General features: G+C 39.3%; 1 protein-coding gene across 1 annotated transcript in view; it reads right to left on the minus strand.

The window, feature by feature from the left end:
- Positions 1-3,043: 3,043 nt before the first annotated feature.
- SCG5 (secretogranin V (7B2 protein)) overlaps positions 3,044-13,195 on the minus strand; it is a 29,358-nt gene continuing 19,206 nt past the window's right edge. Inside the window, 3 exon segments of the mRNA XM_010148539.1 lie at positions 3,044-3,884; positions 7,568-7,624; positions 13,135-13,195. The exon segment at positions 13,135-13,195 is cut by the window's right edge and continues 5 nt beyond it. Of these exon segments, the coding sequence (XP_010146841.1) occupies positions 3,789-3,884; positions 7,568-7,624; positions 13,135-13,195 (214 nt within the window). The 3' untranslated portion in view covers positions 3,044-3,788.

Raw genomic sequence — 13,195 nt, forward strand, 5'->3', positions numbered from 1 at the left:
TAATAACACTATAATTACCTTTTAAAGAGAGTATGTTTGTATGTGTATATATGTATGTATGTACACACATGCACCCCCAGAGCAAGTTTTATGCCACCACTGAACTACTATAATCCGCCCAGTTACATAGTCCTTTTTTTAAACTAGGGTCACAAATATTACTTTATCAGACAAAAGCAATATTGCGTGGCAATACACTTTATTTTGTATAGCTTCTTTCAAGCACATTGTGTCTCAAATACGCTAGAGGTAATTACCACACTTGCAAATTTTAAAATAATCTAAAAATGGTTTAAATGTAATGAAAATTTTAAACAACAATAGCAATATACATGCTCTTTAATTCACATGCATCATGAATATAAAAGGGTGATTACACCGGTAAGACCTGAGCAGCTGCCTCCATTCTCGCAAATGCTGGATCGGCAGCGTTAGCTCGTAGTGAGGGACATAGTTGGCATCTTTGCTCATTGATTCCGAAAGACCAGCACTGTGATGATATTTTATAAAAGAACTACACATAGGAGTTTGGAGTGTTGTTGGAGCAGTAGATGGGACAACTTTTTTTGCTTGGTTTTTGTTTGGGTGGGGTTTTTTTAATTAATAGGGGAATACCAGTCCCGGTATAGAAAGGCAGCTCTACCATGAAACTGAAATGAGAGCAATTAATCTCACTTTGCGGGTGTAATAGCAGTATTCTATTAATATTTCACAATAGTGCTGTTGAGTCTTACTGGTGAAACACTCAAGCTGCCTGATGGACTGAGCAGACGGCTGCTCACCCCCACGTGTTTGATTTCTTCCAGCAGACAGTTCCTGTAAGACGCATCACTGCACTGTGCAGTGTTAAAGGGTTTTTTTTTTTTTGCTTGCATTTAAACACCAAAACATCTCTAAATTGTGTAATTTTTCCTTTGCCTGCTCTATGCAGAACTATCCTAAGAGAAGGGCAGCTCCTCAGGCCCCACCAGTGTCCCAGGCCACTGGGCTCCCTGTTCCGGTCAGTTTGCAGCGCGGGGTTATCACATCCCCACGCAGAGGGTGCGGTGAGCTCAAGTGCTTCAAGAAATCATGTTCAAGCTGGACATGAGCTGGCAGTGTGCGCTTGCAGCCCAGAAAGCCAACCGTATCCTGGGCTGTATCAGGAGAAGTGTGGCCAGCAGGTCGAGGGGGGGGATTCTGCCCCTGTACTCTGCTCTGGTGAGACCCCACCTGGAGTGCTGCATCCAGCTGTGGAGCCCTCAATATCAGAAGGATATAGACCGGTTGGAGCGAGTCCAGAGGAGGCCACGAAGATGCTCCGAGGGCTGGAGCACCTCTGCTATGGGGACAGGCTGAGAGAGTTGGGCTTGTTCCGCCTGGAGAAGAGAAGGCTCCGGGGAGACCTTATAGCCCCTTCCAGTACCTGAAGGGGCTACAAGGAAGCTGGGGGGGACTTGTTACAAGGGCCTGTAGTGACAGGACAAGGGGTAACGGGTTTAAATTGAAAGTGGGGAGGTTTAGATTAGATATCAGGAAGAATTTCTTCCCGGAGAGGGGGGTGAGGCACTGGAACAGGTTGCCCAGAGAAGCTGTGGATGCCCCATCCCTGGGAGTGTTCAAGGCCAGGCTGGATGAGGCTTTGAGCAACCTGGTCTAGTGGAAGGTGTCCCTGCCCATGGCAGGGGGGTTGGAACTAGATGGTCTTTAAGGTCCCTTCCAACCCAAACCATTCTGTGATTCTATGAAATCAGACGTGGAATGTCTGCTAACATTAAGCAAGCCCTACTCTTTTGCCCCTCCATTTTAAGCCCCCCATTTGCTGTACACATCGCCTTTTATTATGTGCTGGTCCTGACCAAGAGCTTAAAAAAATGAAAAAAATTGTCTTCGTAGTAGCTACATTTTTGTTACTAAAATGGATTTTATTGGAGCTCGTAAGGACAGAATGTAGCTCAGATTACTGTAAACGTACTGATAAGGCAGTTGAGTAGCCAAAGAAACACCAGTTTTTTAGGAACGGGAATCAAGCCTCTGACCACCTGGAAGCCTTGCGGCAGCACCAGTGTCTGACTGCAGGGTTTGGTGGGGGGTAATGACCATTTCACATATGCTGGGACACTGGGCATCAGTGGGTTCTGCTTTCAGATTCATGCCATGACACACAAGTTTTCCCTGGTTTCGGAGACAACCTTTGCAACTCTGCAACTCTCACTACCTGTGTGAAGCCTAAGTAGCAGTGCAGGTAAAAAGTGTACGCTTGAGAAGCAGAGAAAATGAGTTCTCTGGTGGGAGCAGCTGGATTATTCCCATCTCATTCCAGGCACTGGAAGGGGAAAGAGGTCTGTGATTCACACGTGTCACCTGTGAGTATAAACCCAACTGCGTTACATACTATTTAGTTTTCTCTTCCAGATATTTCAGCCTAGAATGTTACAGTTTTGCAATCTACCCATAAATGACGTGAGAGGACTGACTCTGCATCCATGATTTATTATAAATTACTAAGTGCTAAGACAGAAAAAGCAAATACCATACACAGTTGTATTTGTGCCATCCTGTTAACTTTAATCTTACGTAGCTAGGACCTTTAGCTTCTGTTAGCTTACCCGTGTTTTTCTAAGGGGTCATCATTATTTTAGTGTGTCCTTCTGTAGGACAGGGAAAGAAACTACATAGATTTCCACAGATTTGGAGTTTGAGGCTGTAAAGTGATAGTATTTTCCATAATTCCAATGCCCCATGCACATGACTTGAAATATTTCAGATGCACCCTGAAAATAACAAGATTTTAGGTAATTTTATGTTCTCATCTTTTAGAAAGAAATAACTCAGTTTTCTGGAATAAAAAGTTCCTCCACCTCCTAGGGGCAAAAAGGCAATCTAAGATTCCCAGAGCAACTTCAAGAGCAGTGACAGCTACCAGTGTTACTGGAGTATCATAGTTTTTCAGAAGATCATCAACTGTAATGACCTTCATATCCTGGATTTAGATTCAGAGGATGTTGACACAACCTTATTAACATGGGCAGATGTCTCCATCTTCCCTTACAATATCCCAGGGACACATAATTCAAAAATGTTATAATGCACAAATGCTGCTGTTACTAAGACAATAGCTGGGGAGATGATAAGGAAGAAAGATGTGCAAGTGTTCAGGAAAGTTGTGGACATGGAACAAGTAAAACTAACAGAAAAATATTCCAGTGGATAAGAGTCAAAAAGCAGTTCTTTAATTTTTAAATTTGCACAGCAATAACCGAGACAAATGAGCCTCTGAAATATTTTGGAAAATGTCACTTTGCAAACCTTGTAGATTGCTTAAATGTTTATTAAAATGGACCAAAAGCCAAAATTCTCTGGGTAAAATAAATACTTTGTCTTTGCTAAGTAACAATATTTGTGAACAAAACATAAAACTATAATTTTCATGTGTCAAACATGGTAACATTTAAGATTAAATGTTGGAATCAGACTGGGCATTTTTTTACATCTTCCTATTTACAAGCCGCTCATTAAGACCATTTACCTCACGTTAGCTATTAATACAACTAACATTTTAAAAGTTTGCTCCATGACTAAAATAAAAACAACAGAAATGTCCTTTAACCATAACTTAACAAAAAGCAGAACTGTATTTTTGTTATCTAGGAGAACATACTGTTATAAATACAGCTGTTTTTCATCTACAATTATATAAATAATAAACATGCTGCCATTCACAAGGACTTTAATAGATGGTTATATATAAGCAATATTACGATCCAGCACAAGATGGCATGAATTTTCATCATTCATTTTTATCATACTTATTCAGGATCCTTGTCTTCATCTGAAAAATGTGGAACAGACTTCTTTGCTACAACATTATCCAGTCGCTGTCCTTGCAGATACGGGTTCACACTCTGAAAAAGTTTAAAATTATTTATACTTATTAGAAACAGGGAAACACATAAAAGCTAACTAGGATTAGTGGATATATTTATGTATTAGTTATTTGTCAAATACTTGCACATTTGGGGGGGGAGGGAGAATTGCTTCCAGGGAGTAAATCTAAAAGCCCATGTTTTGTTTTCCAACACTTTTTGCATGAAAGAATTTAATCCAATCCACTATAAAGAACAGAAGTGAAGGAGGACTACTGAGAACATAGGACAGTCCGAATAAAACACTGTCTTTTTGCTCCACTCCTCCTTTCCTCAGCTCAGCAGAGAAGCAGCAACAGGTCTAACTCCGGAATTCCTAAGGCAGGACAGAACTTGTTAGAGAAGCGCAGGTAAGCTTTACCTTACATCACAAGCCTCCGATGAACCTTACCCTGGGAGACAAGTTAGATACCATGATACCGTTTTTGCCCAAAGTCCCTTTTTCAGCTCATCCCCTCCTCCAGTAAACCCCTCCTTGCTTCCTCTCTTGCTGCGGAGATAAAAAACTGCTGGCACAGAAGCAGAGCCAAGCAAGGTTTTGGCATAGGAAATGGCTCTCCTACCACTGCCAAAACAAGGGAATGCTGGCAAGAAGATCCCAGAAGATGGTTTAACTTCACTTTGTGCCATGCAAGCCGCATAACGTGAGACTGAAGATGAACAGATCCTGTCTCAAGGCTGTTGGGAGATCACAGTAATGTAGAAAGTCTATGCTTGAATTTTATCTATACCAATGGAATAAAATGTACTTACTGTATTTTCAAGTATCAAGCAGCTCAGTGGAGCTTCAGAATTAACTGAAATATTATTTACACACACTTTCTGGCCTGTTACAGTGTCAGTGTAAACAAAATTCAAGTATATACTTTCTCCTTCACAGATACAGACAAAAAATCTAGTGTGCTGGGTTTTGATGCCAATAAAAATTGTTTGTCTAAGGAGAAACTTTGGAAGAATGCAAATTTTCCAGTATCTCCTCATTCTTGTCAGGCTGGCTGTATCACAGAAATTACTTTTCTTGAGATATTTCTGTGCTTTCACCAAAACTACGCAAAAAAAAAAAAAAGCTTGTGAAATAGGCATGAAATATTTATTTAAAATATCCCAAGTATTTGTCAAATCTCTGGAAAAGATTTGGGGTTTGTCTGTCTTCAAGATTACGCCCTTGAGTTTCTCCAGATTTGTAGACACTGTCATTAATACCTAACCATAGCGTAGAGCAGCCCTTTTGCTGACTTCTATTGTTTTTTGAGTGCTTTGCCTGCTGCAAGTGAAAACATAAAAATATTAAGAACCACAAATGAATGTGGAAAAATCTTTGAAAATAAAACTAACACTAATTTAATGCTTTACAATGTTAAAAATAAAGACACATGTCAATGATTTGTTTGTGTTTGTTTAAAGAAGTTCTGTTTAATGTTAATTCAGTGAAATTCATCTGTTGCATAAACTTCTAGGAATTATTTGAAGATTCTTAGGAAGATTAATTGGTCTTTTTTTGGAATGGTTCTTGCTTGCTACTTTTTGAAATAAAGTAGAAGAGAATGAGAATACATAAAAATTTGAATCCTTCACAACAGACAAAAGAGAACAGAAAATATAATGCAAAAAATTTTGGCTGATTTGACTAAAAAATGTTTAATCCTATACAGCTGTGCTGAATTGAAAGTGACGTGGTTCCCGAGTACCTTTGCGCACAGCTCCGAGCCCACGGCAACGTGACTCGGTGATCACAGAAGCGCTCCTGTCATGTTCATGTATTACAGGGCTATGCCCATGCATGGAAGTTAAAAACAAAAAAGGGGAGAACTGCTAGTTAAATTACAGGTCACTGTAGGCTTCCTTGTCTTGCACTGCAAATGCTGCAAAAAAATAACAGAGTAGTAAACGGTAAATACATGCCTCTGCTATATTTACTGATTATGTGGTAGTATGCCTGTATGTGTGTTTATAAGCATACACATAAATAGACACCCATACTTGGGATATATAGTTCTGTCGACTACAGTAGTGCCTCTGAGAGTCTTACACTAGGGCACCACTGAGTAAGTATGTTGTGCCTATGCACACAGTTCCGTAGAATGTGCTTTCAGCTAAAACCAGGACCTTCTGAGGCAAAAGACCGATCTATTGCCAGAAGCTGTCCTCCCTAAACTCTCTGTCTGAGCAGAAAGGCATGGAGGGGCAGCAGGGACCGAAGAAGGCAGGATCCAGTGGGCTTGTTGGTTTCTGGAAATATGTACCCTGCTGCTGACAGCTCCAGACTACCCTTCTGCTGAAAAAGTGAAAATTGTAAATTGTTCATTAAAGCGTTAGTAACTGTTACAACATTATTCTCAAAACAACAAAACACTTTGGATGATAATGAAGTCACCATTAAGTGACATGCCTGTGCTAAGAAAACAGATCTGCTGCAAAGCAAGAAACTCAAGCTTCACCTCCAAAATTCTGGGCTACCCTTGGCCACGTGGCTGTCGCATCTCTCCAGCCCTTATCCAATTATATCAATCAGCACACAGACAGAAAATATATTCATTTTTTTCTTTTTTTTTTCCTCATCTGTATACTGCACTAATACTACTTTAACAAGCTGTTCTAGCTCTTAACAAATATTCCATAAAACTATTTCCAGAGTAAATTCTACTTACTTCAGAGTTAACATCAGGTGCCTACAATATTTCTTTTTCTGATAACAATCCTGAAAACCTAGCAGGAGGCAGATACTAAGCTCAAGATGGATCATTAACTTACAGTTGAACAGTGTTTATTACCAGTGATGTGTGACTCGGTAAGAAATCAACTCATCTTCCCCCTTTCCAGCAAAGACTTCAGGTTTGAGAGTTAAATAAATAAATCGTCTTCACTTATGCTTCAGTTATTTTAAACCAAATTTACTTCATTTACAATATAAACTGTGCTGTCACATTCTGAAAAGCTACTTCTTGGCAGAGAGCTAAACTTTTTCATCTTTTAAAAAAAAATATAGCAGCAGCAAACTAAGGACTTCCACTCTGCCTGAAAGTGATTTTTAGTTAGAAAAGCCTAACACTACCAAAAAAAAAAAAGTGAGACAACAGTGAGGTGGTCTCTGTAGAGGTTCTTTGTGATATGTGGATTGCCTTTCTTGTTTCAGGGGCAGAAAGATGAGAACCCATTCATCTGTCTTTCAAGCAAGTGGGACACAGAGATAGGAGTTCAAGCTGAGGTAAATCAGAGATGTAACTGAATCAAATTATGTCAGCTAAAGAAACAGTTCTACTGTCATTTACACCCAAAACCATCATGGATAGTGGTAATTAATTTTCCCAATATTTTTAGTAAGAAACTTTTAAATTCTGTTTTAAAGACATTTAATTCATTTTAAATGGGTTTATGCAAATATGACCAATTTAAAACCACAGATAATATAAACTTTTAAAGTTAATGCTCTGGACTGAAATGCACCTGCTGAAAGCACCAGGCTATTTACAGAAATACATCTTGCATTCAGTGGACAGTCCTGAAGCCTGCTGTGGCAGTTCATCACAGACACTCCCTGACTATACACGTTATCTAACGTACAGTGCAGATGCATCAGACTAACTCTTCATTTCAATAGTATGGACTTAATTCTTATTAGCTCTCTAGATGATGCAGGGGCTATAAAGTATTCTGATAGTTACCCTCTTTCTTCTTTTTGGACCACCGTTATTAATCTTCTCAAAGAGTAAATTCTTGCTCTGGAAGGGGAAAGAAATGCAGCCATCAAATTCATTATACGCTTCTTTTAAAATACTACTTTTGCTGTTAAATATTACCAAGTTTAAAGGGCTGAATAGTTTTATGGGAAAAAAAACCCCACAAATAAATCCTGCAAACATTTTGCAGTTCTTCAGGACCAGTCACAGTCTTACCAAGAATTAAAAAGCCAGCAGGTTTCACTGTGTTGCACTGTATTATCATCCATGTTCAGACAGTAAGTGCTTCAAGTAAACGCTGGTGTAATGATACAGACTTGATGTTCCCCACTGTGTGATACATGGTTGTGCTGGTTTTAATCAGGACAGCGTTAATTGTTGTATAAATACATATATTTAAAAAAAGACAGAAGGAAAAAAAGAAAAATAAGAGTGGGAGGGAGAGGAAGCGGTAATTCTGCCTCTGCTATGTCTTTCTATACATCTGAGGTGACAGAAGAACAGGAGCAAAAAAATTGTGCTTTACAAGGGATTTTCTAATTATTTTTAAAAACAGAAATCGGCGTCATTCCTACTGTTCTGTTGTCTTTGCTTATTCCCTTCCAGATATCAACACTTCCCAGTGCAAAGTTCTGCTGAAAGGAGTTCAGCGCCAACTCTTCCTTTGTTTAAGTAGTGCCCTCAATACAGTTTCTAAAAACCATTTGGTCTATAACATTTTTAATGGCGAACCTTTTAAAAACTGCCAAAAACATCTTGGCAGAAGAGAAAGTTATGAAGATGAGAAAAGAAAAAAAAAAAAGAAACAAAAAAACCCCCTCTGACCATAGTTTACATAAGTGCATCCACATATTGTTGTATTTCATACAAGTAGTGAATTCTAATAAAGTCTGCCATAACACACACATGCTCAACACATTTTGTTTCAATTGTGTATTATGAAGAAAAACAAAACCAAACCCTAACCTGAAAATGGAAGGAGAGAAGAATTACATGTGTAAAAGCAGAACACTGTATAAACAAGGCCATTAATTCTGCTATAAACAACTGACCTAACGTTGATTATATAAATAGAAAGTGTAATTCTAGCGCGAGACAAATTCACCAAACACTTCTACCCTCTCTGCAGCCTCGATAGGAGAAAAAACAAACATCTTCAAGTGTTACAATGAAATCTGCCAAAATTGTCTGTTTTGTACTTCTCATGTTCATTAAACCCCAAATTCACAAGGCCTATCTCTTGCCCAACCTCAGTTATTTTGTCTGAGCTGTGCCAGAAGGCAGCAGAGATGAAGTTGGCCAAGGGAGACATTCTTGGCTAGTCATTTATGCAAACCTCACTTCGGGAAAACTTAAATTTAACATTTTAAAGAAACCCACAGATGTGTAAATTATTCTCTTTAGGAAACAAAGCACCCCCAAAGCCTCTCATTGTAAACTATTTGACCTTACACTTTTTATTTCAGAAACACTATTTTTCCTCTCTTGAAAATAATTTCATGACTACTGGAGCTAACGTTTCTGCCACTCAGGAAAACTCCTTACAACCGAACTGTTCCTGCTAAGGAAGATCATATTTTGTTTAGTCTGTTTGGGAATGTTTTAAGATCGTAACTACTAATTAAACATTATGTGGAGAGCAAAGCAAATGAGGTTATGGAGCATGACCTAAGAGTGTGCTTGTACAGTAACAGCAACCCTGAAAATATATTCCACTGCGTAAGGGCCGGAGCTCATCAGCCACCAAAATTTGCCCCTAAGTGCTTGCCATTCTCATCCCTCGCCTGGGAGTTGTGAGGAATGAAGGCACGCAGTTTCTCTGGTTCAAGATACACCTCAAATGGAGATGTGCTGCGTGTGAATTGCTACTTCTCCCTTCACTCCTGGAGCTTTCTTTGCACCCTCACCACTACTTGGATTAGGATACTACAGGCTGGGATTTGGGTGGGAAGAACTCAAAAGTTAAAATGCTTACAACAAACTAATGCCAGAGAGATTTACCCTAGGATCTTTTAGACTTGACTGAAACTTCTTTGAGTCAGTAATAATCAGCAGCTTTGTAATCTAGACCTGTACAATTATTAAGAAAACTGAAAAGGAAAATTGCATTATCTTTTTTTCCAGTCAATTTACGGTCTTATCAGGAATATCAAACATGACAATTTATTACGTCAAGCATACTCCACTGAATTAAATAATCTGTATTGTCTGAAATTGAAGAGGGGAACCAGACCTACCACAACCCATCCTAATAATTACCACTGCTCCCCAGACATTAAACAACATCAGTTGGTAAAGAAAGATGCACTTAACATTGCTCACTATTACTGGAGTTGGAATAAAATAAAATCTGAGTGACTAGTTTCAGTTTCCATTAAAATTATGAAGCCAGAGATGTTAACTTCTTTAACAAAGAGTTCAACTTTGTCAAATATTTTTTCCCCTGCTTCCTATTTGCCTTTCTTTGTACTTTCTTGGATCCTCCATTGTAGCTAATCAGCAAAACCAGCATTACTTCTACCCTTACAGGGAAATGTTACCCATTCCTTCAGTAAAATGAAGAAATGTTGCTAAAAAACATAGTTTCTTTTAATTTTCTCTTTGTACTGATACTGGTGTCAGAAAACACAGCTGAACTTCCCTCCTCTTGTTAACACTTACATGTGGTAGTGGTTAACACTCTGGGTTTCAATAAATAACAACTTACATATAAGTGGTTTTTAGATTTGTATTGTACATTGTAAACTATCTTCTTGCAAGTCTTTCTGGATGCCAACAACACTTCTTCAGACCATCTAAAGAGTCAAGCTGCAAGATGTGGAAAAGACAGACTCAAATGGAAAGTACCCATCCCCTGCAAGGAAAAGTCTGAACTGAGCAGAAAAACCCCTCTCAGAAATCTTAGAAACTACAGTTGCACAATAGGTAGAAACCTCCAAAAGTCCCTCTTCTTACTATTCCCACTGTCCCCTCTAAGTTTGCCACACATGAGGAGAAAAAAAACAGTCTTCAGGGCTGGGGAGGAGAATATAAGCTGTGTTATCTCATTCTATAATCAGAGTCCATTCCCAAGACTTTCCACAGGTCAGCATATTGATGTATGGAAAGTTGTCCCAAACACAGGAAAATTCTGCCTCTTTCTTCCCTCTCCTAACACAGTATACATTTATCACAATTCATATGTTTGTATCTTCATACGTATTAGCAGTATTTACACATAATATTTAGCATCTACAGGGATCATACACTTTGCTCTATGAGGCAGCTGCTAGACTTGTTTTACTGTTACAAAATGTGTCTACACCCTACTCTGCAGGGTACTGCAGAGGTCCCACAGCTTTGCAAAGCATGAGAATTTTGTCACCAAAATACGCCAACCAACCTGTTTCTTTCCCATTATTCATGAACAAGCAGGTCTTTTTTTTTTTTTTTCCCCCCTGACCTGCTAATGTAATTTGGGTTTTACTGTGGTTATGCTACAGAATGCATGCTGGCTCCACATAAGGACAAGTCAGTGGAACTGTAACAGTGGCTCAACCACTCCGTGGCAGGCAAAGGCAGGGGAGAAGCTCCCTGAGAGCTGCGAGCTCGTGTGGGTCCAGGAGACGCACTGGCACTAAGGGCTTCAGACGGTGGCGACAGCCTCACGCCTTCGCGGCACGCAGGAGCTGGTGGGAAACGCGGTCTGCGCATACACAGCCTCTACAGTCCCTGGAGCACTTGGTCCTGGGAGCTTTCACAGGAGCGGCAGCACGGGCTGCTGGTGGGCAGAGGGGATTTTGGTGGCTGGGGGCAGTGGGAGGATGAGGATGCAGAGTTACCCGCTGGTCAGCCCACAGTCGGCTGTGTCAGTCATCTACGACCAAATCCAGATGACATTAAACGACCTAAGAGATTTGATATAGTTTCTCTCTCCTTTTAACATCTCAAACAGTAAATTTTCAGATGGCTTGTCTGCTCTTATTTTTCCAGAGAGAGAGAAATAATAAAATCAGATACCGTTGTATTTCTCTTTTTAATGTAAGAGTAATACACAATGAGGTGGCAAGCGGAGCAATTCTCCTGGATCCCGGCAGCACGTTTGCTCATGCACATCACCATCTGTTTCAACTCTAATTAGAAAGATCTGGAGTTGGCTATGCTGCAGCTAGATATGATTATTGTTTAGTACCTAACGATCTCTTTTAATCCATGCGTGAGCAGTTTCTTCCCCTGAATTAGTAGTGATGGACAGAGAAATGAAAAAAGGCCAGTATTCACTAATGATTACCTACCATTTGTTAAGTATATATGATGCTGATGACAAGGCCGTACGCACATTTGATTCTGAAATATTACTATAGGTCAAAGATTTACAGAAGTGCTTTTACAGCTTCCAAGATGGTGTTATGAAAGTAAATTACTTATGAATAATAAGAAAACTAACAGCATTATCTGGCATAAATAAAAAAGTTCACCATCTGGTGTTTTTAAAATGAAAACCTTTGATGGTAATTACTTAGAATGCAACATGAGTTTCCAAAATTTGGATTTTTGGCATGATTCTCTCCAGAAATTTAGCACTCACATAAGTAATTAAGACTATAAATCTTACACTGGTTTGATTATGAACGATGAATCATTGTCTCACAATTACAGCCGGAGCAGAGGCTGCCAAACATGTCCATTTATCGATATATGCTTACAGTGGACTGGTTTAGGGCATTCTAAAGCGAAGTGTTATAACAATGTAAAATGAGATTTCATGATTTGCTCTAGAATCATAAGTTATGATCATTGTTATTGTTTTCCTGGCGCCTGAAGATGGATTTGGGATTGGACGTTTAACTGATGTAATCTAAGATTAAGCAGCATAGCTCTCTTTGGAGCCTCTAGCCTGCAGAAACAGTCTAGCTGAAGTTATTAAAGTCCTTGTACGCCCAGAGCAAGATTTTGGCCCTTAGTGTATTTATTATATGCAATGTGTAAAATAGGTTTTCAATGTAATACAGTGCACAAGCTGAATAGGGGAAGAAGCAGCATTAAGTCCTCCAAAATCCTTAAACCAGAGGGGATTCACCAGAACAAGTTGTCTAGACCTAGATTTTTTTTTTGTTTGTTTTTAAGGTGTTTAGGCTTGCTGCACCCCATTTATTTATTTATTTATTTTCTAAATAGATGAACAGTGAATAGTCACTGAACCTGGATAACCTTTCAAATTAGGGCCCTGTTATTTTTTTTGCAATCTTGTGCTAAAACCTGTACTAACTCTGGTAACATGAAACATTTGACATGTGGTTTGGTGCATTTATCAAGCACATGCATAGCTGCCATGTTCTGGGACAGGTAATAAGACAAGGATTTCTACTTTCTATTTTCATGGGCTTTTCATCAATCACAGGCATTATTTCGGTATTTTTAAGGGCAAGTTCACCTTTCTGAGAAGTTTCCCTTGGGGTGACAACTTTCCCAGCAGTAAACAGGACATTATCCTTGTGGTTTCATAGCATCTCATGCAGCAGACAATACGCAGTTTCGCACATCACAGAAATAAGCAAGAACCATGTACTCACCCACTTGCCCATGCTGGGATAGTCATGCTCTGGATCAAAAAGGTGTTGGTGCAGCTGGTAT

Source organism: Eurypyga helias, unplaced genomic scaffold (assembly GCF_000690775.1).
Source record: "Eurypyga helias isolate BGI_N326 unplaced genomic scaffold, ASM69077v1 scaffold17213, whole genome shotgun sequence".
Classification (NCBI taxonomy): domain Eukaryota; kingdom Metazoa; phylum Chordata; class Aves; order Eurypygiformes; family Eurypygidae; genus Eurypyga; species Eurypyga helias.